This window comes from Lepidochelys olivacea, assembly GCF_965140295.1.
Source record: "Lepidochelys olivacea isolate rLepOli2 genome assembly, chromosome: 1".
In the NCBI taxonomy this organism is placed as follows: Eukaryota; Metazoa; Chordata; order Testudines; family Cheloniidae; genus Lepidochelys; species Lepidochelys olivacea.
Genome location: NC_140411.1, coordinates 235,124,976 through 235,151,789, shown reverse-complemented (window position 1 = coordinate 235,151,789; position 26,814 = coordinate 235,124,976). Strand labels below are relative to the sequence as shown.

General features: G+C 39.9%; 1 protein-coding gene across 17 annotated transcripts in view; it reads left to right on the top strand.

The window, feature by feature from the left end:
• Positions 1 to 26,814, top strand: part of SOX5 (SRY-box transcription factor 5) — a 422,522-nt gene that overhangs the window by 127,081 nt on the left and 268,627 nt on the right. For all 17 annotated transcript variants that reach the window (XM_084642767.1, XM_084642768.1, XM_084642765.1 and 14 more), the window contains one exon: positions 22,112 to 22,322. In XM_084642767.1, the coding sequence (XP_084498893.1) occupies positions 22,112 to 22,322 (211 nt within the window). The remainder of the gene's footprint in view (positions 1 to 22,111; positions 22,323 to 26,814) is intronic.

Below are 26,814 nucleotides of genomic sequence, written 5' to 3'. Positions count from 1 at the left end.
TACCTTTGCTAGAAGAGTGGCCAAGGACTAATAAGTAAGAAATCCCCTCTTATCCCTGGAAGTGCTATAGTACCTGCATGTCAGGATTGAGACACAGGGTTGAGTGTGAGGTATTCTGGGAACGGTTACCCTTCAGCTGTCCTTCTGTGGATAAATAGAGGACTTCAGTTTCCAATGCTGTCAAGTACTATATTCTTTTTTGCTTTTTAGAGAGAAAAAATAATTAAAAAAAAAAACCAGAAAAACATTATTTTAATTGCCAAACCTTTGGCAAAAAATTCCAGATGGCTTTTGAGTTTTTGAAAGCTAACCAAAGTCGCTCTTTTAAAATAAAAAAAAAGGGGTTGAGAGGGAGGGAAGAAATACATTTTTCTAAACACCTCCTACAGTGATGAGAAATATACTGCTTGAAATCAAGCAGGGGAAAAAAAAGATTTTTTGAAAGCTGAGTTCCACAAAGCACAGTATGAAAGAAGGGACTTTTGAAACATTTCAGAAAATAAAAAAATTCAGATTTCCCAAATCTCAAAAACAGATTCCCAACTGCCTGATTTGATTTTTAATGTGTTGGCTGAATCAGATTTTTTTTCTTTTAAGTAAATCTATAAAGCTTTCAGGAATCTGGCGCATTGTTTAGCACTTATCTCATGAGTAAAGCTTGAGAGGTTTGGCTTGAAACTTACCTAATCACATCTTTGGAAGATGGCCCAAGCCTACTGATTTATTTTTTAAAAAAAAACAAACAAAACAAAGCAAAACAAAACATAACCAAGAAATCCTGAGCAAGTTTAGTGAATGAATCCCTTACAAATCTATTTTGACAGGTTTCAGAGTAGCAGCCGTGTTAGTCTGTATTCGCAAAAAGAAAAGGAGGACTTGTGGCACCTCAGAGACTAACAAATTTATTAGAGCATAAGCTTTCATGAGCTACAGCTCACTTCATCGGATGCATACAGTGGAACAGATCTATACAGCCCTTACGGAATGAGTCCGACCTTTGTATATAGGAGTCTTATATGAATAGTTCTTGTCTCCACATTTTTCTTACAGTTTCCTACTGTTGTGCACTTTAGTGGTGGGTGCATTAGACTGCTGACAGCCACCCACATTGTGATTGCTTTGTCATCTAAATCTGCTCTGACCAGAGCTAAACAGCATAGGGACTACAATGCCAGTCACCTACGTATATTAGTACTACCAATGTGGATGCCACTAATGGTAGTGCAATAGTGGGAAATTTTAAGAAAAACAGCCTTATAATTGGGTGAATGGGGAGTAGTGTGTGGCAGCATGTGTATACACGAGAAACACTTTGCAGATATAGCTATACCAGTGTCCTATACCAGCAATGCGCTCCTAGTGTGCATGCAGCTTGTACTGGCAAAATTGTGATTTTTGTGAATTGTGCATATTCCAGCCTGTCCAAGCAAAATAAGCTTATAACAGTAAAAGCTCAGTTGTGCCAACATCATTGCATCTACACTAGGGGCTTTTGCCAGCACAGTTTTGTCACGCAGGGGTCACACTTCTTCACCTCCCGACTGATGTCTACGATGGCAAAAATTTGTAGTGTAGCTTGGCCTTAGTAAAATCTGTAAGTAACAGTATGGTTGTGCAATGACAATGGGCCTTAAAAAGGCAAAGAAAAAATATTGCAAAATGTTACTTCTTTACTCCACAGATTTATTCCCTCTAGCTTTTCAGGGCAGGGACCTACTTAGAAATCTGTACAGTGCCTAGCACAATGGGGTCCCAATCCTGTTTGGAGCCTCTGCTGCTACTGTAATACAATGATAAATTAGCCTTGTCTTCACTAGGAACTTTACCCATTGCTTACGATGGGTGTCTGCAGCAGGTGCAGCTGAAATGGTGCTGAAAAAGGGTTTAATTGCAGCTGTAGAGAGGGGCAAGAAGGGTCAGCCATGGTTTCTAGAATGGTGCTGAACACAGTTTGGTCCTGTCTGCATGTATGGTCAAACCCTTTAGGGACTGGTTTCAGCACAACCATTTTCAGCAGTGGTAAGTTTTTCAGAGGAAGAGAGGCTTGTATATTGTCTTTTGCTTACTTCACTGGCAAAAGCGAGTTTTTACTCCTGTTAGCATTACAGAGCTCTGAGTGCATATCTGTGGAACAATAAGCTAGATTCTATTCTGCCTTGCACATTTAAAGAATTGTCAGTCAAGTCTGACTGCAGGCTCTCTCTTAATGGCAATGATATAAAAGGCAGAGGAACACAGTTTGAGTCAGATCCCAGAGCTAGTATTTGGGGGTGGAAATGTCTTTTACCTTTACACTGAAGAAATTTGATCTGGAAGTCATTAAGAGGGAATAAATAATTGACCACATGATATCATTTTCACAGTCACTTTTCTGATTATCATCACCCTTTGGAACTTATTCAGACTTCTAAACAGAATCATTTTTATATGTGAGAAACGATGTGAACACAAGATCTAAAACCCAAACACCAGATCTCCTGCCCATATTGACTTTGAATAGTCTAAAGTAAACCAAATGAGAAGGTATTTATTGTAGTTAGAATAGTGGTTTCCTACATCTTAAGGATTTAAAAAAACCCTCCAAGTAGATATATATCAAGGAATTATCAAATCAACCTGCTGCTTTATTGGTAGCCACTAAATTTGGCAGTCATAGAATTTGATTGTTATATTGAATTGCGGCTTTCACACTTTGTCATGCTTTGGCTCACTTGGTAAGAGAAGACCCTCCCCTGGACTACTATCTCTTTCAGAATTCTCAAGTCCTCCGCATTCTCATGTATTCATCTGAGACGGGCTGGAGATGAATTCAGCCCACAACAGAAATAAAGGTGTGTTATTTAAGGCAAAAGGGAGATAAGGATGAGAACTAGAGTACGAGGGGCAAGAGTTAAGTTGATATGGATCAACTCCTCAGCCAGCTGTTACTGGTAAAGTATGTCTACACTACAGTAAAACTCCCACAGCTGGCCCATGTCAGCTGACACGGGCTTGTGGGACTTGGGCTGTAGGACCATAAAATTGCAGTGTAGCTGTTCAGGCTAGGTCCCAGAGCTTGGACACCAGCTTGAGCCCAAACATCTCCGGTGCAATATCATAGCCGCGCAAGCCTAGCTCCATGTTTGAGTCAGCTGACACAGGCCAGCCACAGGTGTTTTACTGCAGTGTAGACATACCATTAGAGAAACAGCCCTTAGACAGTTGAAACTTAAAATCCTTGCGCAGAAAATAATCCAACTCAAGGTGGTTCACCAGCCACCTCTCTTCCATTCTACAGTCCAATTCCTGAAGATCATCACTAAGCCACAAAGGTCTCTGGGCACAGGAAACAACCACAATGAGAATCAAGATTGTTAAAAGCTGATGACAGATGTGGATGAACAGATCAACATCCTGTCTCGAAGGGGAAGTCAGATAAAACTCAGGGCCATGAGGAGAATACAGAAATCTGCTGGAATCATAGAACAGGTAGATATAGACCAATGTGGATGCTGATATGGAGCAAGAGCAGTCTCTATACTGAAGTGATTGTCAAGGTCAGGCCATGCCACAGTCATGTGCTGAGCAGGTGAGGGATTCGCGTGGGAACCAAAGACAAAGTAGAACATAAGGCTGGCCCTGTCAGAGCGCTCCTGAATAGAAGGTCTCTAACCTTCAGAGGAGTGAGGTTCTGGAATAGCCATCCAATAACAGTAGTAGATCAGACAACCTAGATAGTTTTAAAATGGAGCTTGATCAATTTGTGAAAGGGATTAAATGATGGGATTGCCTGTGATTTCAGGAGACTGGACTCGATGACCCAGGAGGTGCCTTCCAGTCTTAAGATGCTAGGAATTTTTTGTTTATGACTCTTAATGAAGTGATGAAATATCTTATAAATATAGGATATAATTTATTACAAAAAGTACATTAAACTTCAGAAAAGAATTTGCCTTGTAGCATTAACTGGCAGAATGGTGGAGGAGGAAAAGAAACAATACAAAAGAAATATGAAATTTTAATAAAAAAAGGTAGATCTTTTAAAATGAGCTTGTGGAATTGCTGTGCTATAAAACTGGCTGGAGAACTTGCCCCAGGGAGCAGTGTGTGTGAAGAGGGATAGCTCTTCAGCACCAGTTAAGAGTTTTTTAATAGGATGATTGCAGTTGAAGACTTTAGGACAGTAAGAACAGCTTCCAACCAGCAAAGTATCAGTTTGTTGTGTAACAGTTTTGTTGCTTGTTTCCTTATTTTATCCATTTTCTGTTGGGAATTCTTTGTATCTGTTTTGATAAATAATTGTACTTGTGAAGGTTAATGGAGTGTCAGTCCCTTATTTACTCTCAAGTCAAATGTGGTACATGCTAGTCAGAACTGTGTAGCTCATGCTTCATGACCAGTTGACCTCAACACTTACAGTGTGGTTATAGTCAGATAAATGACTGTAAACATGACATTATACGGTCCCATATTTTCTCTCTTGCAATGGCTTTCCAGATGAAATTTGTCCACATCAAAATTATGTGTATATATACACACACACACACATCTCCATGCATATTTTTAATTGCCTCTAGCAAACTTAACCTGGGATTTGAAAATTAAGCTGTCTTTTTTCCCTCATATCATTATAAGTAATAAAGATTTTGAAAATGGTACTTAACTGATTGTTCTGTTTGTGATATGTGTGGCAAAATAGAGTGCAGCTCCCTCTTTTATATCTATACTGACTTTGTAATGGTAATGATAGCTTTATTGGCAAAAACTTTTTTTTTTTTTTACTATCAGATAGACATGATTCAGAAGACACATGGGGAGCAAATATGTTGAATGAGATGATGCCATTTTAAATAGTCCCCTTTCTGCCTATAATTGCGCTTTAAATAAGGGTACACCCATTCTTGGAGGCCCAGGTAAATGTTTCCATGCTAAACTCATCCCAGTATGTGCCAATTGGGCTCTAAAATTGTTGTAACCTTTGTGATCACAGATGTGGTTATCAATTTCCAAAGACGCTAGGTCCTATTTATTTTCCACTTTTTTCTCCCCAATATTTTCCAAGTAGTATTGCTGGGTTATGGAAATACAGTGGTTATTTTCTTCATGACCATTAACACTCTGCCAGGGTTTCATATAAAGAGCAAAATGCAATGCAAGCTGTGTGTGTTGCTTATTTTCACTGCAAATTGTGGCGCTATGTTACTCAGTTCACATAGCGCAAGTGCTGATGTGGCTGATACTAGTGATATGTTGCATAGTTCTGCAGGGAGAAAGTTCTTACTTATCATCCAAATGAATAATATATATGATAGGTTAATAGATTCCATGATATAGACTCTCAGGCCAAGATTAAATAAATAGGTGCCCAAAGTGAGGCTCCTAAGACCTTTACTTTGGCACCGAACAGGTGACCTGATTTTCAAAAGTGCTGAACACCCAGCCTCTCCCATTGAAGTTAAATGGGGGAGTTGCTGGGTGCTGAGGTATTTTGAAACTCTGGCCACTTCATTTGCAACTCTAAGCTGCTTCATTTAAGGGCCTAACTGGGAGTTGAGCTCTTGGAAATCTCTCCAATAATGCTTTAATATTTTAGTTGATTTAAACAAAAATGCTTGTGACAGCTCTCAAGACCGATGTTCTGTGCTTAGTTACAGAACTGATACAGCAACATCACCAAGGTTCTCCCTCTCTGTCCCACATCTGTCCCACGTCAACCTAGTGGTACTACTTGTCTCCGAGTGTGTGTGAGGGAGGATGTGAGAGCATTGCTCATTTTTCAAGACTAGTTAGTCCACAGTTTCTCTTCTGTAGTAGTGGTGGGTGTTTTGGGATTTGGGGACTTGACTAAGACCACCGGTGGCCAAATCAGAGCCACCAACCAGTCACGTGATAACTTTTTGATCTCTGTGAACGTAGGCTTAATTGAAACTTGCAGCTTACAGACTCAAATAATAATTTCATTAATCTGTTGTCTATCTAGATCTGTGTTGTTTGTGGGATGTGAAGTTGATACAGTGGTGTTGATGTGGATGTTGCAAAACAAAGTTGTTGTTTATTATTTGTATTGTGATAGCGCCTAGGAGCCCCAGTCATGGACCAAGATCCCATTGTGCTAGGCATTGTACAAACCCAGAACAAAGAGACGGTTCCTGCCCCAGAGAGCTTTCAGTCTAATTTCAAACCTCTTCTCCAAAATTCAGTGTTGTAATATAGGATCAAGCCCCCGACCCTCCAGCCTCTTACTTTGAGAATATGTAACTAATCACACAAAGGCCCTGGTTCTGCAGAGTGCTCTGTTCAGGCGCAGGAATACACCAGTGCAGACCTCAATGAAGAATCAAGGCCTAAAACCTCATCTAAAATTTGGAAGGAAGAAAACAAAAACAAATGTGCCTACGTTGCTGTGTGTACATCTACACAGCAGATGTGATTCCCAGCATCCCAACTCGGGTAGGTGTACACACGCTAGCTCTGCTTGAGCAAGGACCTAAGAATAGTAGTACGGTTGCAGAGATGGATGGCAGCTCAGGCTAGCCGCCCTGAGTACGTGCCCAGGGGTTGGGTGGAATTGCACTCAGGAGCTAGCACGAGCCACTGCACATGCTGCCACACTGCTTTTCTTTTAGGCACTGGGGCATGTATGTTTACCCAAGTTGGGAATTACACCTTCCAATTGCTGTATAGACCTACACTTCAGAGTACTCACATGATTATTGCTGGTAAAGGTTTCCTGTGGGCTCCTTCATGTAAAATAACATGGTGCTCAGAGGGAAGGAATAAAGCAACATTACACATCCATGAATTGTGTTATAAACATATATGCTGCGTAGTACATGATGCTAAAGTGACTTTAGAAAACATTAGAGGAGAGAGAACAATCATGTTATAGCCATGAGTGATGTTAATAGACACAAACATTATAAGCGCTATTAACATCAACTGAATGGAAATGCAGTCGGAACTCAGTTATGTCTAATGCAGACAATCAGGTGGTATTGGAACAAAGTTTCCCTGCATTGTATTCTACAAGCTTTTTATGAGCTTCAAGTTAAGAAATGCTAAGGAATTCAATATTTAAATCATGTAAATACAAAATAATACCCGAAGTACAATAACTTAATGTGTATTTATGATATTCTTCTCTAACTGATGTGTGTGACTCCTGTTAATATTATACTTACACATTGTGGAGAAGACTGAACACCTTTCAAATGGACTGATCTTATGTTTCTGACAATGGCTGCTTGTATCTTGCCTACTTGTATCCTGGACAATAAAAATAAACACAAAGCTGTTGGCATGGTTCCTGCTTATAATGTCATTTGTATGTGATTTTCACTGCTCCTTCAGATAATTGAATGTATTCAGGCAGTTTATTTTTAAAATGTGTAGTCTCCATGCATGAACATATCTTAGATTTTTAAAAAATTATAAAAAATAACCAAACTTTATCCACTTCTGTTCCATGCATGCATACACATATGCACACGTGCATTAGAAGGATAGAAGGTGAACAACCAACAAACCAAAAATCTACAGTAAAAAAAATAATTAAAAAGATGAAGTGTGACTCTTGTAACCAAATACTCTGTCTTTGTGTTCACCCCCTACCTGTGTTCAAGGTCTCTAGGTGCTCAATAGGAGCTTTTTAATTATTCTTCCCTGTTTGATGTTGCTAAGTATAATGAATGGATTGCAGCGGACTTTTTTCTAGAAACCCTCTTTGTGCGTCAGCTCATCGCTGGTAGGCACCGTGATACCTGGCTGGATCATGTCCTGAGCCTCACTCTTGATAAATTTAAGATAAAAAAAGACAGATTGTTTAAAACCAAGCTCTATTAGTCAAGTGATGGTTCCTCATCACAAATTAGGCTAGCATTCTTTCCAGTCAAAGTGGAGAAAATTTTGTGCCTTGGGGGTTGGGCAATTTTGTGGGTTTTTTTTCAACATCAAGGCAGCGTCACTCCATGATGACTGAGAACTACAGGGAATACTGAGAAAACAATGATTCAAGGAGAAGCTAATTCCAGCAAAAGTTATTCATTCCCTTCCTACGCTAGATAGCTTGGTATGACTTCAGTAAAATAACTGTTTGCTATAGCTTTTGTTACTTGCATGAAATACTAAATTGGCAGCAAGTAATTTAGAAGCAACATGTTTCACTGACATAATCAGTTGCAAAGACCTGAAAAGCTTTTTATCTGCAAAAATGAATTAGATTTGTCTGCCTCAAAAGTAGCAAGGATAAGAAAGCATTTGTGGTGCTCAGTGTAATTTTTTGGAAGATGATTGGAGGAGGGGGTGTAGAATTATCATCCCCATACAATTTTGGAACAATGAAATCCTTAATTAAGGATGCTAAAGCATGACTCTGTATAATCTTATCTCACTGTTCAGAGGTCCCTTGGTAGAAGACCATACATACTATAGTATGTGACTTAAAGGTGTCAAGGAAGGATCAACTGTGAATGAAACTTGGTGAGGTGGGCTGAGTCAATTTTAAATCAGAATTGATTTGCTTTCATGGCTTTGTATAACATAAGTTGATGCATGTAGAGTTAAGCTAACTCCTGTGTGTAAGGCCTTCGTACTTTTAAGTCCTTATACACTTAGAAGAATGAGCAAGGGGTAAGTATTCAGGAACTCTCTAATGTTAAACCTACTCTGCCATTGACTTACTGAGTGGCTTTGGCAAGTCATTTCACTTCTTTTCCTTGTTTGTTCCATCTGTAATATGTCATAGGATTAATTAATGATCGGTGGTGCAACATGTTTGATACATGCCACGCAAGTGCTAAATGTGTTTTTTATTTCTTTTTGTGTTTTTTAACATTTTATTTTTTGTTAAACATTCAGACAAGACCATAACACCAAATACCATTAAATCCTATCATATATATTTATTCTATCTTACTATCTGTCTATGAATGTATGCATTTATCCCATGTGCATTACGATTGTCTCTGAACATCTCATAACATTTCTCTTATTGGTCCCAAATTGCCATCACTGAAGGTTTCACATAAACCTTAAATTCTTCTTCCGATTTCAGTTTCTCTAGGACGGAGGAACAGTGTTTGATAAAATGAGAGTCCAGTTAGAAAAAATATGTTGGGAGTTAGGCAGGAGAGGGAGGGAGAAGAAATCCTGGAGAGAAAGTAGATCTATTAATAAATATGGGAAAGGATGAAAACAGTGATTCACTGAAAAAGGCTAAATTTCCGAATTGTCCTTATAATCATTCTTTTACCAGAAGTATGATAAATAAGTAATAGGCAGTTAGAGAGTATTGGAGACCTTGATAAAAAGAAGCAGGTAAGAAAACACTTGGAAAACTTAGATACATTAAAATCCATGAGTCCAGAGGCCTGGATGAGTTCATCTCAAGGGTTAAGTGAATGAGGTAACAAATTTCTGAACCTCTAGAAATTACTTTTGACAAGTCATGGATTCTGATCTTATTCACACTGAGCAGTACCTTACTCCACATTGTCCACTGAAGTCAGAGGGGTGTCTCATGAAGTAAGATGTGAATAACGTAATCCGATTCGACCCACATAGCACTTAGGAGCTTCCAGAAGATTGTCCAAAAAAGGGGTTCTAATATTCCAAACAGGGCTGGGAATGAAGGGTGAGGGAGTGATTCTGGCAATTATCACATAAATTTACCTGTAATTCTTAATAAAACAATGGAACAAATATGTAAACAATGGAACCATGAACAATATGCAACATGGCTGAAATTTTCAAACCACTGCAGGGGATTTAGCCACATCTCTTCCATTAATTTTATAAGCATAACGTGTAGCTTAATAGAAGATGTGTGGCTAAATCCTTGGCATTACTTTGAAAATTTCTACCAATGGGTTTATAAAGAGAAAGTCATATAAGAACAACTTGATTTTTTTAAATAAGTAGGTGAAGGGTATGCAGTAAATAAATACATCTCATGTAAATAAAGCATTTAAATAGACTGTTTCACAAACTTTCACTTGAACATTCTAATTGTCTTGGATATGAGCACTGTCACATTGGTTGAGAACAGGTGGAAGAACTGAAAAAGGGTAGTGTTTATGCACTGAGTTTTTGGGAGGTGTGTATTGTGGTGATGTATGACCTGGTTTTATTTAACATTGGTAATAAAGAGGTGGTGCTAACAGCATATTAATTAGAGAAAATGGATCTTTCCCTTTGATATACTGCAACAATTGAGATCAGCAGAGGGGTTCATGCAGGAGCTCCCTCAATGTAAATGCGTGGGAGCTGCTGGCAAGGCGTTCCCTGTGCGGGGTCCCCTATTTTGGAACCAGTTTCCTCCTCATTTTGGTCTGCCAGGGGCCAGATTTGTTCATCTTCCAGGCATGCAGTAAAATCCCATAATTTTTCTTTACCCTAAGGCTGTTGGGGAAAGACTGGGTTGAGGTGAATATATTTGTGTACTCCTATTTTACTTTTTCATTTTTAATTTATGGGATAGGCACCCAGTACACTGGATAGTTGCCTATAGTTGTATTGTAGAAATTTGAAGATGCAGAAGTATTGTATTCTAGAAGTTTTAAGAAGTAAATTAATTATAATACATCAATTAAAAAATTCAACTGAACATCAGTGAGGAGAGACAAATAACCTAAAGGGAGGTTAAAACACTGTGTGTGTAGGAAGTAATAAAACGTGTTTCATCCTATAAAATTACAAGCTAATGCAGCGGGAGAAAAATAATCCATAACACAGATAATCAATGGGAGGAAGGCACTTGGAAATGCTGAAAGAGATTTAGGTGTGATAGAGCAAATTAGATACGAGCTTGCAATGCGGCATGGCAGCAAAAAATGGAGGTAACAAGGAGGTAATTGTCCTTCTCTTCGTAGCTCTGGTAAGATTACATCTAAAATATTGTGTTCAGTTCTGGGCAATTCAAAGATGTCAACAAATTGGAAGGATTTCAGATACAAGCAACAGAAATGATTAAAGGGCTGTAAGAGCTGATTTGTGAGGAAAGATTGAATGAGCTAAATATGTACATAAGAGCTAACTATGGCCCAGCAGTAACTAAGGGAGGTTGTGCTATCTAAAAGGACGAGATGGGTACAAATGCCACGGAGGAAGAGGGATTGTCCACGTGTGGTGAAAGGGGATATAAGTGGAGTAATAGGTTGAAATGAAGCAAAGAAAAGTTTAGGCTGAATATTAGGAAACATTTCCTAGCAATGAGGTTCTTTGATCTGTGGAATACTCACAAGAGATCCATTGTTTGAGACATTTTAACTAACCTGACCAAAACAATTAGCAACATAGTGGTGGACTATGTTGTGCCATTAAGGCACAGCCGGGCATTGTTGGAGGGGCAGAACCACACTGCCTCAAGGAGGAGCATTGGAGGCATTTTATGTCTGCGGCTACATTTTACACTATGAGCTAGGTGTGTGATTCCCTTGCTCATGCATACATACTCAGGCTAGCTCTCATCAAGCCAGTGTGAGTTGCAATAGCCACAGTAGCATGGGTAATGGCAGTGGAGGCATGGTTGAGCTGTGCGGAGTACATACCCACTGATTCCGGGCAAGTTTGTACTCCACACGGCTCAGCAGTACCTCTGCTTCTGCTGCCATGGCTACACTGCTATTTATAGTCATGCTAGCTCAATCAGAGCTAGCACAAGTCTGTGTACATGAGCCGCGGAATAACACCCCTAGCTTGTACAGTAAGCAGAGCCCATGTAGGGGAGCACAAACTACTACAGCCCATTTAGGGTGCAGCATTCCCCCTTTCAAACACTGATCCTCCCCTTAAGGAGTATTCTGGTAGCAGCTCCGAAAGGGAGGCTGTAATTCTGGCCAGCCTGTGCATGATATCGACAAAGGAGTGGAGCTCTTTATTCTATTCCCCGCACCACACACCCACATAAAGGACTAGCTGGAATCTAGCCCTTAGGGAACAATCTTCCATTGGTCACTAAGCAATGGACTAGGTGATCTCATAGCACTTTCCCATCTGTGAGTGTTATAAATTTATAGTATATTGAAAATATCAAAAGTAGAAAACCCGAGAACAGCCTGCCTGCCAGTCATTGGAAGCCTACGGCATTCCATAACAAGGTTGTGGGAAAGTATTGTAGTACTTGATCAGTAAGTAATTTCATATTTTAAAACGATGGTCATTTTATACCATGTTTTTTCCAAACTAGCAAAAGGGTTTAATACAAATTAAAGACTAAACCAAACAGTTTTGATAAGTGGACTTGTTTTTGTTTAGCAAGGTCTTAAGGATGATCTTTAATCCCTCAGGGAAGAGATCATAAATGTCTTAAAGTGCTTTTGCAGGATTTTATTTATTGTTTTTAGCCATACAGATCACTAGCAAGAAGATAACGAGGCTGTCATAGTACAAAATGTTCTTTGTTTTTACAGGTTGTGGTTAATATATTAGCAATTCTCAAAATGTCACTCTTGCTTATTAAGTGTTTTTGAGAACAAATGAAAACCTACATTTCATTCTTGAGATCAGTGTTTTTGAAGAAAAGGGGAGCATTTTAGGGAAACGGAGAGATATGTGTAACTATGTGTGGCATCGCTACCTAAACAGGATCTGTGTCACTGCAAGTCCCTTGCCAAATTTATGCAACACAGTACTATCGGCATGATTATTTTTATTATCCCTCATGCAAAGCAAGGATTTGCAGTTTCTTTATACAGGGAACATTTTAAGATAGCCTATATGAAAAACTATGCAAAGAGTTTGGATAAAAACAAGATAAAATTTAAATGACCCAGAAAACTGAAGGGGGGGCGGATTTTCAAAAGTGGCTCCAAAGTTTATCAACATTTGCTTTATGCACCCTTCACCACTGCAGATGCATAGTTGTACTCATAATTTTTTGATCTGCAATGCCCCCAAATACAGAAATCTGAATAAGCCCAGACCAATAAGAAATACTGGATGTGAGCTGTTTGTGTGGGAAGATCAGTGAGAGGCCAAGAAAGGTTTGTATTAAGGCAGTGGTTATCAAACTATAATCTGGGGACCACTGATGGTCGCTGGAGGCTGGCTCCTCCTACTTATAAATTCATAGATACTAAGGTCAGAAGGGACCATTGTGATCATCTAGTCTGACCTCCTGCACAACGCAGGCCACAGAATCTCACCCATGCACTCCTGTAAAAAACCTCTCACCTATGTCTGAGCTATTGAAGTCCTCAAATCATGGTTTAAAGACTTCAAGGAGCAAAGAATCCTCCAGCAAGTGGCCTTTGCCCCATGCTACAGAGGAAGGCGAAAAACCTCCAGGGCCTCTTCCAATTTGCCCTGGAGCAAAATTCCTTCCCAACCCCAAATATGGCGATCAGCTAAACCCTGAGCATATGGGCAAGATTCACCAGCCAGATACTACGGAAAATTCTTTTCTGGGTAACTCAGATCCCACCCCATCTCACACCCCATCACAGGCCATTAGGCCTATTTACCATGAATATTTAATTACCAAAATCATGTTATCCCATCATACCATCTCCTCCATAAACTTATCGAGTTTAATCTTAAAGCCAGATAGATCTTTTGCCCCCACTGCTTCCCTTGGAAGGCTATTCCAGAACTTTACTCCTCTGATGGTTAGAAACCTTCGTCTAATTTCAAGTCTAAACTTCCTGGTGGCCAGTTTATATCCATTTGTTCTTGTGTCCACATTGGTAATGAGCTTAAATAATTCCTCTCCCTCTCCGGTATTTATCCCTCTGATATATTTATAGAGAGCAATCATATCTCCCCTCAACCTTCTTTTTATTAGGCTAAACAAGCCAAGCTCCATGAGTCTCCATTCATAAGACAGGTTTTCCATTCCTTGGATCATCCTAGTAGCCCTTCTCTGTACCTGTTCCAGTTTGAATTCCTCCTTCTTAAACATGAGAGACCAGAACTGCACATAGTATTCCAGGTGAGGTCTCTTAGTTACTTTCAGCTGCCTCTGTTGGACCAAGAGAAGAGCTTGCATGATTGTAAATGTAGCTGGAAATAAGGGGGATGCAGTCTCCTATATGGGCCATTGCTATGGGGAATGGAGGGAAGATCAGAAAAGAGAGTTGTCCTCACAGACTGCTGCCACAGACAGGACTGGAGCAGACATCCCCCAATGTATGGAAACTTACAACCAGAGAGGACTGAAGAGCTACTGATGGAAAAGTAGTAGAGAAGAGAACTGGCAGCATATCCAGGGGAGTTGAGAGAAAGGAGGATTAGGCGGCGTGGCAGCATTCCATGAAAGAAAGGAATCAAACACCTGGGCAGCATGTGCAGTGATTGTCTAATGATTGTGTGACATTGATTAGAGCCCAGAGTAATACACAGAGTTGCCATGTAGGTTACATACACGCAGCTCAGGCTGTGCTGATAGATCTCAATCTTTGTTTGCAATGCAGTCCTAGGGTGCTTCTGCGCATGGATTCTTCTAGTCATGCAGCACTAAGGAAGCCAAATGTGAAAATGCCGATTTGCACATCTGAACACCACAGTGGATATGGCTCTGGACAGGTTCAGTGACATACCCGAACTTTCAGTGTGGGATTTTCAGAAGTGCTCAGTATTGCCCTAACTCTGCTCTCCTTGAAGTCGAAGGTAAATTGATTTCAAGGGAAGCCCGGTTGGGCCAGCCCTGAGCACTTGTTAATATCCCATTCCTAGTGCCTTACAGGAGCCATATTAATTGTGCTGAAAATTGTCAGAGTTTGTAAGTCTTTCATGGTGTCCTTTTCAACTAGAACAATCTTCCTAGTCCAGGTCATCAGGCTCCTAAGTTCTCCTAATTTACATCCTTCATCAAACTGTACTACTTCAGCTAGACTCATTAGTGTTAAAGCCTATCTCAAGGTCCTGTGATTTGAATACTAATCTCACAACATGCTCTCCTCCCAGTGCTTTGTCACTGTGTCTCTCTCTGTCATATGGTTGGCAGCTTGCTTTTGTGCTTAGTTTTGGCCTATGTAGATGTTAAGATCTATGGGCAAGGACTATGGGCTAGATTTTCGAAGATATGTAGGTGTCTAAAGATTCATATAGGTGCCTAGTGGGATTTTCCAAAGTGCCCAAGTATCTTAGGCACCTAACTCCCTTTTATTAATATAAATAACACTTCTCTAGAGCCTTTCAAGCAGCACTCTTCAAGCTCTTTAGGAACAATAATGTACCATCTCCAAAAAACCTTAAGTATTTATTTAGTATTTATTCTTATCTCCACTTTTAATATGGGAAAACTAAAGCACAGGGAAGATAACTGGCATGCTGGATATCATTGACCAGATTCCTTGCTTCCCAATTCTGTGCTTTAATTATTAGACCATGTTCCTTGAGAATCATAGAAGTTACAGATGGAAAAGACCAGTTAGATCATCACACCCAAACTCCTGTCAATGGAGTTTCCAGTCTTATGGTAGAAGTCATTAAAGAGGCACAACGCTGGATTTCAGCCCAAAGGACAAGAAGCAGCAATGATTGCCAAAAAGGAATCCAATACCAAGTAATATGTCAATGCTTTAAATAAGGAACTAAATATAATCATCTAAAAGTTGGATAATTTAAGACCATTCCAAAAGATGTGTTCATAGAATCCCAAATGCATTATCCATTTTGCAGAGTCAAAAGAATATTTTTCTTAAATCAATTTAATTTCAGTTGAGTGTAGTATAGTCTATATAATCAGTGAAAATGTGAACCTCTGCATTTAGAAACATCTCTCACTAAAGAGAGTCCCTCTCCAAAATGATGCAGTTAAAATTCTTCTTCTTCCACCACCATGACCTCATCACTCCACTTCTCAGATCCATTCACCGACTGCTTCTCCATTTCAGCTCCTCCCCCTCACTTTGAGGCCCTGTGATGCTGCAATGAAACTCTGTGTGGGTGGAGGGCTCTGCTTTCATAGATCTGGTTACAGGACCAGAACCTGAGGCTCATCAGTGCTATGACTTCCAGCATCTCAGCTCTTATTTCCTCCTACACCCCTACCTGAACCCTATGTTCTGCCCAATCCTTAATTTATAATGGTATTTCCTATTTCACACACACACCTCCTTTTTTCCCTCCTCCATGCCTTTTTGCACACTCATGTCTTTTTGCATACTCTCTTGTACTCCAAGTATCCTCCATTGCCTTTTTCAGATCTCTTTAGAGATCACGTCTCCCCCCATCATTGACTGACAATTCTGCTGCGAGAGAGAGAATTCATAGACAAAAGACCTATTTAAATATAAGATAGAAGCTAGTTAGTTCTACGTTTTTAAGTTGTTCACTAGGCTAGACTCATGAAATATTCGTTTAATCTTCTTGAAGGTGCCATGAGTACAGCCACCACCATGCAGTTTTCAAACAACATCCTCAGTACAACACAAACATAACACAGGATTCTTGTGGGGTGGAGGGATGTCAAAAATTCCTTAGTGATTCAGTAGCACAATTCTTACTGAAAATCAATGGGACTTCTGCTTGGGTCAGTTAGGATCCTTTGAATATCCCACTTATAATCCTGTGAAATACCAGTCAATACTGAACTGTCTGAATTTTAAGTTTTTCTACAGTAACAGAGCTGAAAGATGTTCTGCATTTAAAAAAATAAAGTTTGATTCTTTTGTTTTTACTACTTTATAATGCACAAAATAGGCCAGAAAGGTTTTTGTCTGGGGAAAAGAATTTCCTGCTTTGTGTTTTTTTTTTGTGGGTTGGTTGGTTTTCAACCTTAGAAATATCACAAATGTCAAGTTTGGTCTTTCTTGGTACTGTGAGTTCTCATTCTTTAGTTGAAGAAGTAGGGAGGTAACAAAAGGATTTACCAAAGATGTCCTTTCTCCAAAATATATATTAGGCATTGAAATTGAATAGCTGTTAACAAAATGCAAGCACTTCTAAGCAGTCTGACTAAAAATCCCTTACCTTCACAATTGCTCTGTTTTCAATCTCTTGACCTTGTAGACATAACTTCACTAGTTTTCCAGTCGCTGTAGAGTATTCTAGGGTAGACAGGGCCTAAATATCTAATTTAAAAGACAGGAAAAAAATCTTTTTTTTCTTGTCGTCGTCTTCACATATTATAAAGAAGCAAAAAATGGGCAGAAGTCCAGCTTTTAAAAACCCTGTTGTTAGGTTATTCTTAACATAAAGGATCAAATGTGTCTTTAAACCAGACAATATTAGTGCTTGTTTTAAAGACAGGCATCTTATTCCAGGTATTTTTGGCTGCAGCCCCAAAAGTCAGCTTCCCTTTATCATTTTAATACTTCAGATACAGCAGAACAACAGTGGTAACTAACAGTTTTAGCTTAGCTCTGAATTTCCATTTGGTTATTGGTCAGCTTAGGTAACAACTTTAATGTTACAGAAGCACAGGTTTCTATCTGTCTGAGTTTAATTTTGGATTAGGAGCTGAGAAGTCATATCTGATAATGTGCATCCAAAGGCTAAGAAGCAGAGGCTGAAACATACTTAGAATGCTAAAAGATACTATAGAAATCTGCATAATGTACAACTTGTTCCTTTTGAATAAATATTTTACCATCACTTTAAAATTGGCAGAGGGTCTTACTCAGACTGTGGAAATGGAAACAGGCCATTTTAAAGATATAAATAAAGTTCGTTTAACGGCAAAATATTTGTACTTTTTATGAGAGCAAGGGTAACACTGAGTAATCTTTAAAAATCTATCGCTCAGTGAGGATAAGTCCATTGTCCAGTGACATGACTTTTCCTGTCAATCACAAAGGTGACAAGGGGGCTAGATTAAGTAAAGCTTGCCCAAGATTAACAAAGGAAGATTATTGACCTCATCCTGAAAGGGCAGAAGCCTGTTTTATCATTAAACCTTGGAAGAGAGATTCGTCCACAGGTAGCAACTTTCATATAAACGAACAAGTGTTTCTGAGGGATTCTCGATCTGAATAGAACCAGAAGGCTTGAATCTTGGGTCAATCTATTTTTCATTGTTGGTGGGGGTGAAGAGAGAAAAGGGCCCAGCCCGAACGACCTTGTCAGCAGGATCTTTGTAGGTTCCTGACTGCCATCTAAAGTGGAGAAAACAAGAAACGACTACATCAGGTGTTGGTGAGTACAGTCCTAGTTCGGAGTTTGATTGAGTGTTGTGTCAGCACACATTAGCAAGCAATTCACAATGTAAATGAACAATGGACCCCCATACACAAAACAGCTGCTCACTGCATAAAACTGTTACAGGGATTAGCAGAGCCAGAGGCTGAAATGTAATCAAATTTGAACAGGTGAAACGATTACATAGCGGACAGAGAATATTCCTGGGTGAATTAGCAACAGCATCTAGTTTTCCACTGTTGTGGTGACAGGGGTTTGTAACACGTGTGGTCTGCTAAATTTCTGTAAATTTTCCTACCTTAACAAGTATTTAGAGAAGCTGGTGCATGCTGCTGCTTTTTTTTTTTTTTTTATGATACATGCTAGAAAATTGTAATGTGCTTTTCTTTCAGTAAACTGAGTAAAATTGTGTGTCTTTTTTTTTTTCAAAAGACAGACCTGCTAAGTCTCACTCAGTTGAAGGGAGACTTTCCACCACTGGGATTAATTTTAGGCAGTTTCTGAAGTGCTGTCCTCTTGCCATTAAGGATTCTTCAAGGTGTTGGCAGTGGGATGTTTAAAGTCTCATGCATAATTTCTCAAGAATTCCCTGACTGAAAGTTCCTTAGATTTATACAGCTCTTAACATATGTCCATAACCATGAGTAAGTTTCTTCTTTTTTCAAACAATGAAAGACTTAATAGGTCTGAAAGGCTTTGTCTTTTGTTTTGTTTTTTTCTCCTAATAAAGATGTGAAATAGAATGTGAAATTAAATAGAAGTGAGTAAAGTGAAACAAAGACAACAGTTAAGCATTTCAGGCTGTTGTGCAGAATGATCACAGGATAAAATCATGGCTAGTCTGGTGGAGGGTATAGGCTTACCTTGATATGCTGAGGTTTACACGTGAAACTCTAATTAACGTTAATGGATGCAGTGTGCACCCATTCCTGTGCACTGGGAGGAGAAGATTCTTTTTAGATTGTAAATCACACAACGAATGTATGATTGCTGCAGATCCTTTTGGATGAATAATTCACTGTACCTTAACTTAGCTCACAAAGATTTGAATGCAGCTGTGAGCCTACTGTATGTGTGTTTTAATTAAGTGTAGTGTACATTAAGAACCACCTGGGCATGAATAGCCCATAAAAATGATATTCAAACACTATGTATGCACACACACAGATGGTGTGGTTCCAACAAAGGGTGAAAACAATTTACTCTTGGAGCAGGAATTTTAAAATGTAATTTAATGCACAGATATGTTCTTTGAAGTCTGTACAGGGCTTAGGTCTGAATGATTCCTCCCCCCCCCGCACTGTGTATTGGTATGTATGTGGCCCTCCCCCATCAGAGCACCTCACAATCATTAATCAATTTATCCTTATTATACCCTAGCAAAGTAAGGAAGTATTACTCTCATCCCTATTTTAGCAATGAGAAACTGAGACCCAGAGAAATTTGCCCAAGGTCACACAGGAAGTATGGAAGAACCAGGAATTGAACGCAGATCACCTGAGCCTTAGTCCAGTGTATTAATCACAACACCACTCTTCTATCTTGATGCAATTTCCCCCTCCTGAACAAATAGCCCATATAACTTTTAGTAATGGAAAGTATTCTGGGATACGGTTCGCATGCCAAGTAGTTTGTAAAATATGTTTTTTAAAAGTTGCCTTGCATTTTATTCTATCTTCCTTCAATAGCTGCAGTCCTGAATATACAACCCAAAGCTATCATTAACCACCACCACACACACACCCAACAAACAAAAGAAAACAGAAACAAGATCATTTTTGTTTTCAGTTGGTCATCACATCATCAAAAACCATCACAAAATGTATAAGGGACCAGTAAAGCTATTTAGGCTCCCAATGCAAATACCTTTTCCCAATCTGTCTGTTATATGAAGCATGCAAAAATATGTTTAGTATCTTTGGAGCCCGGTTTGGAGGGGGGAAAAAAGAAAGCAAGGAGCTTGTTGCCCTTCAAAAATTGTTAGCAACATTTGTTCCTGGAACCTCTTAATGGTGTAGACTCAGTCAAGAACTGTAACTAAGGAAGACAGTTGGCTTTTTTGTCTTGATAGGGCAAACAAGCGAGAAGTTTTTCAGAACATTATTAATATTGCTATTGCTTGACAATATGTATGAGTGACGGGTAAAGCTTGTACTAGTGCAGAAGATGATTAAAACCATTATATCAATGGTTGAACATATTTTATTCTGCTTGCAGTAAAACTATATTCATGTCCAAGTTAGCTCTACCTGTTGTTGAAACCCATTGGTAGCAACAGATAACTTTCCACTTGTAGATCAAACTTGGAGGGAACCTCAAGCAAAATGGAATGTTTTTGTCAGCTGGAGTCAGAATATTCTTTTATGGCCTGGTCCAAAGCCCACTGAGGTCATTAGAAAGGCTTTGAATCCAGTGGGCTTTGGATCAGGCTTTTGGAGTAGATAATAGGCCAACTTCTGATCTCAGTTAAAGAATGTATTGAAGTGACTCCATAGATTCACCAATGTAAGTGTGTAGGGCCAGTTTTCACAGGAAGTTTTTTCATTTAAAAAGAAAAAGGGGGGAGGGCATTTTTCTAAAAATGAAATGTTCAATGAAAAATTGTCAACATTATTGAAACTTCATGAAATATTCCACTATATATTTTAATAAAATTGTTTACCAAAAGGGTTATGGAAAAATTTTGGTTACATGAAAACCAATAGAAAATGTGGTTTTAATAAATGAAAACTACCAAAAATGATTTGGAAATTTTTTTTTTTGGTGGAAACCAGTTTAACAAAAAATGGAAAATGGATCCATTTTCAAGCCCTGCAAAATGGAAACACTTTTTAAAAGTGCAATGATTTTTTTCTACCAGCTTTATAACTGAGATCAGAATCTGGTTCACTGACTTTATTAATAATGGAAATAATTATCCAACATTTTATACAAACATATAAGGAAATACTTTATAGTGTTATTAAGAGCTAAAGAATAAGAGAAGAATCTGAACAGAAGAAAATGTTTAAGACAGATAATAGAAATATATAATTTTGCAACATTATGTAATATAGATATGATATGTAACAAATTAAGGACCTGAATGAAGACATTAAAATCAAAGGAACTAATCAAGTACATAGTTAACTTTAAGCACATAAGTGTTTGCAGGATTGGTTTCTAAAGCAATAGCAGAGGAAGAAAGGATTTAAGAGGCATATGCAAGAGTGTCAAAAAAGATTTAAAAAGAGAAGGGAGAGTCCTTCAGTCAAAAAAAGATCCTGCATGTGCCAGGCACTGCAGAGACGAAGGCCCCCGCATTAATGGAGGCAAGTTTGTACATATAGGACCTAGATCTGTCATCTGTTAAAGTCAATGAGATTGCGCCTGTTGACTTTAATGCAAGGCCGATTATGTCTGTATCTGAGGAAATTGTGCAGTTGTGTCACTATGCCACCTATGAGTGTGATGAGGACCACCCTTGTGAAAAATATTATCTTTAAAAGGAAAGAGGGTATGAAATGGAAGAGGAGGAAAGAAAATGAATAAGAAGCAGTAAAATGATTGCTTCTTTCCTTAGAGATCGGAGAGCTACTTGAACTGTGAGTTGAAAAAAAAAATCATATAGTGCAGGGATTTAATAGCTGATTATTATTTCATTTCCAACAGCAACTAGCCATCATGGCATTAAGTGCTTTAAAAAGGCAGGAAATTAATTATCCTAGGGAAAAAATCTGAAGATTGCGCATAGAAAGCTGTAAAAGAGCAAACAATTAAAGGTAATCAATACCATTGTTATTAGAAAACCTATGAGTGCAGCACTTCTCCTCAATTAGAGAAAAACTGTATTTTGTGTTTCTCTCCTGCAACCTGATCTTTGCTCACTTCAGCCTGTAATCTTAGTTTATCCTTTATCGAGAGGCTTTGTTCTGGATGTTTTTGAAGCACTGCATTTCTTTTTAAAGGTTTCACCAGAAGAACAAACAGCAATGAACTCAAAGAACAAAGGGTTGTTATTTCTTTCTTCCTTTTCTTCTTTTTCAAGTTTCATCTCATGTCTCTCCTCTTTCAGGAAGTTGATGGCAATAAAGTGATGTCTTCATTTGCCCCGCACAACTCATCTACCTCACCCTTGAAGGCAGAAGAAGGTGGGCGTCAGAGTGGAGAGTCATTGTCCAGCACAGCCCTGGGAACCCCTGAAAGGCGTAAAGGCAGCTTAGCAGATGTTGTAGACACTTTAAAGCAGAGAAAAATGGAAGAGCTCATCAAAAACGAGCCAGAAGGTAAGGCCTGGGAAATGAGCCAAAATTTTGTTTTCTTTCCTCCAGGTTCTGTCAACTTTGGATATCCATCCATCCATCTCCTGCACTTGTTGCTGGCAAAATGGAAGTGTGTGTCCTCTCTATACTAGGGATAATTTTCACAAGTGTTCCACCATTTCACCAGCACTGTTTAAACTTTTTTCCCAGCTTTGCCCTATTCTGCTTTATATGAGCTAGCTGCTGCCACCACCGTAAGCACAATGTCTTCTAACCCAGCTCAGAATCCGGTCTAATGGACATGCTGGTTGCTACAGTGGTGACAAGCTAGGGCCTGTCTACATTAAGCCTACTGACATTGCTAACACCAGTGAGCTGAAAACAGTGTTATCAACGATGGTAAACTTTTGAAAAAAATCCACTTGTATAGACAGCGCCAATATTTGAAGGACAGAAGGTGGAATTTGGTAATCATGAAAGGTCCTGGATTAAGTGTGCCCTAAAATATAATCCTTTTATTTATCTATGGAACAGATACTGTGCAAACGTAAATGTAATACACATTTCCCCTGTGCTGCTGTGGAAATTTTTCACCCCAACATTCAGGGACCACCTCTAGGAGGTAGCAGTAGAGTCTCTGTGCCCTTTCCGCCCTTGGCTTCGCTGCCAGAGATACGAGCTACCTGTCCATGGGGAGCTGTGCCTCCCCAAACAGCTCTGTGTGGTCCCACCCATGCTCCGCCCCAGGCCTCCTCCTGCTTCCTGCTGGCACTTTGTGGGGCCGTGGGCTGGCTCTTTCCCCTGCGGCCCTGGCCCGGACTCTGGGCAGCTGGAGCTGTGTTTGCACTGCCTGGTGTTTGGGGGAAGGGGGGGCCACGCTGCCCACCCTCCCTGCAGTCCAGGGCTGGCGGGGCAGGGATGCGCTGCCTGCCCAGCACTTCGGGGTTGGGGTCATGCCACCCATCCACCTGGTGCTCTGGGGCTTGGAGGGGGGACACCGCGCTGCACATCCAGCGCTCCAGGGCTTTAGCTGGGGAGCCTCACTGCCCACCTGGTGCTCCAGGGCCAGGGGTGCTCAGGTGGCCTTGGGGGGGAAGCTGGTGGCCGTGGTGGGCGGGGGAGGTGTCTGCGCTCTGGTGGGGGAAGGCAGAGGGGTCTCGGGCAGAAGGGTTGGGCTGGGCTGGGAGTAGCCTCCCCCACCCCACAGTTCACCCTCCGCCCATGCACCTGTTCTGTAGCAGGCCAACTCATTTCATAGAGGCCACTGAACAGCCTTTAGATGGGAAATATTTTCAATCGCTATCAATCTGGGCTGAATTTAAACCAGTGATCTAAAGATGGAAGTCTCCATGTCCCATTGCACTCCCCTGAGCCATCCAGAAAATATTATTATAACTGTTTTGGTAGACCTTGTGGATTTCCAAGGCTACAGGGATTTGGTGCCCTTATATGAACCCACTGCTACTGATTCCCTAGTTACCTTGCAGTATTACTCACCATCTGACTTTGTGTGAGCCTATCCCTTTTCAATAGTTTATAAAAGTGGAAAAAACCCAACCTCGGAGCTCCCCAAAAGCTATACTATGCTTGGGTGTGCATTGATGATACCTGTGGGAAATTTTTAGGACTACATTTGAAGGAAACTGGCTGACAAAAAAGCAAAGAGAAGTATATTCACACTCTCTCGTATGCATGACATAACTGTAAATTAGTCTTCTCTTTAGTGGGACCCCTGGTAAGAGTCTGCTAAAAAAACAAATGCTTTGTTTAATAACCATTTTTTTAAAAAGGTATTAAACATATTGAACCATTCTGGTTTGCTTTTACCACTGACATTATGGCCAATGTCATGACCTTCTTTGTGCCTTGGAGTGGGAAAGACTTCTACACTGTGGCTGTGTGTGGGGCAGTGAGGAAAAGAAGAGGCAAAGTTGTTTAGGGGATGGGAAAGAAGAGGGATTTCTGGGCAACATGTAAATAAATTGTGGAGTAGGAAGTTATGCATGCTCCAAAGACTCCATTAAGGAAAGGCCACAGTTAGAGATGAGAATGGTTACAGCACGTATGCATTTCCTCATCTCCACTAAAATGAAAATATACGGTACAAACAAAAGGTATGCAGCTTTGTAAAGAGATTGGGAGGGAGGGGGGAGCAACTGAATGTTGGGCTTTACAAATGTATGCAACAGAAAATCTTTTCTTCCCTCTAGCCATTGTTCTATTGTCTTTCAAAGGCCATTAAAATGAACAACAGGTTGTGATGAAAATTTCATTAAGCCCTAGTTAAATCATTATGAGGGTGCCATATTCACGTCTCTGATTCCTCCCCATCCAGAAATAAAAAGAGAAAAGAAGGTGGTTGTTTTGTTTTGTTCTACTCTTCTTTTCCCTAAAAGCAAACTAACAAAAGTTCAGAAGTTAGAAGAGAATGGGAAATGGGGCGTCAAACAAAAGGAGGCCACTGAGGTGAGCTGACTAGGAAAAAAATTAGACTTGCATAAGAGCATTAAAAGGTGGTGAGGAGGGAATATGTCATCTCAGCAAGCCCTCCCACCACCACCCCTTGTTCCAGTCAGCATGAATTTTTTTAAGTAGCTAATTAAATTTTTATCTTTATGGGGTATGGAAGGCAAACCACTCTCAATTGTTTTTTAAAACCCTCCACAAAACAATATTGTCTTTCTCAAAAGTTAGCTTCCCACTGCAACCACTGCCTCTTTGCGTGTTAACTCTTTCAGAAAGTCTTTTTGTTACTGTTATGTTTTATTGATATATGCAGTGTTGTTGTAGCTGTGTTGGTCCCAGGATATTAGAGACACGAAGTGACAAGGTAATATCTTTTATTGGACCAACTTCTGGTGGTGATAGAGATGAGCTCTTGACCTGAAGAAGATCTCCATCTAGCTCAAAAGTTTCTCTCTCCCCAACAGAATTAGTTCAATAAAATATATTACCTCACCCACCTTGTGTCTCTAATGTTTTGTTGACACAGTTCAAGTGTGGCGATCTCAGCCATTGCTTGTTGCTAGTCAAGTAATAAAAAAATCATGTTTTCTCTCTGGATAAGATGTGCTACAATTGGCAATCTCTAATAATACATGCAGGTAACTCAACAGCAGGTGATGCTGTATGTCTCAGTACAAAATTTTAATACGGAAAGTACAGGACCTTGCACAATAAGGCTGTGATCTTAGCTGGGCACAGTTGTAATATAAATAATAATAATACCTAGTTTATTTCTCTGGGAAGAGAAACAATTTCAGTAGTGATAGTTTAAATCAAAGAGTTTCCTTTAATCTTCTTGACTCCAGGCATGAACTAGATTTCTGTTTCTTTATATATCCATTCTACCATTTGACAATGCATTTTGAAACTAAAGAAAAAGTACACTTGAAACATTCAAAGCACAGCATATGAGCAGATTCAGCTTTGCTAACTTACACCAGGGTAACTGAAACCTCCAAAAGAATTCTGATGAAGACTTTTGGCCAGGTGTAGTGCATCTGGTGATTAGCATAAAAATGACACTTAATGGTACATAACACTGAAGTTTGAGATGGGGTTTCCACTTTAAGCTGTTTGCCACAAATCTGCAGGTCACGTCTTTGTAACATTTACAGTGGCACATCACAAAGCCATTTCATGTTGTCCTGAAATTAACATTGCAATGTTGGGACATAATGGTATATGATACTTAGGGCCCTATCAAATTCATGGTCCACTTTGGTCAATTTCACAGTCATAGGATTTAAAAAATAATAAATTTCATGATTTCAGATATTTAAATCTGAAATTTCACAGTGTTATAACTGTAGGGGTCCTGACCCCAAAAGGCGGGGTGTGTGTGTGGGGATTCGCAAGGTTATTGTAGGAGGTGGGGTTGCGGCACTGCTGCCCTTACTTCTGCACTGCTGCTGGTGGCCTTCAGAGCTGGGCAGCTGGAGAACGGTGGCTGCTGGCTGGGAGCCCACCTCTGAAGGCAGAGACCCTGCCAGCAGCAGCGCAGCAGTAAGGGTGGCCTGATATGGTATTGCCGCCCTTACTTCTGGGCCCTCAGCAGCCACCACTCTTTAGCTACCCAGCTCTGAAGGTAGTAGCGCAGAAGTAAGGGTGGCATGGCATGGTATTACCACCCTCAATTCTGGTGGGGTGCTGTCTTCAGAGCTGGGCACCTGGCCAACAGCTGCCATTCTCCAGCCACTTGGCTCTGAAGGCAGTGCAGAAGTAAGGGTGGCAATACCACAACCCCCCTAAAATAACCTTGTGACCCTCCTGCAACTCCCTTTGGGTCAGGACCCCCAATTTGAGAAATGCTGGTCTCCCCCTCGAAATCTTGTGTGCTTTTACCCTATACTATACAAAGACCAGATTTCTCAAGGGGACACCAGATTTCACGGTCCATGAAACATTTTTCAGGGCTTTGTTAGGGCCCTAGTGATACTGTATTCATTGTGACACTATGATATGATGTGATGCAACAGCATTGCATTGTGAAAGCCCCAAAATATCTGTTGAG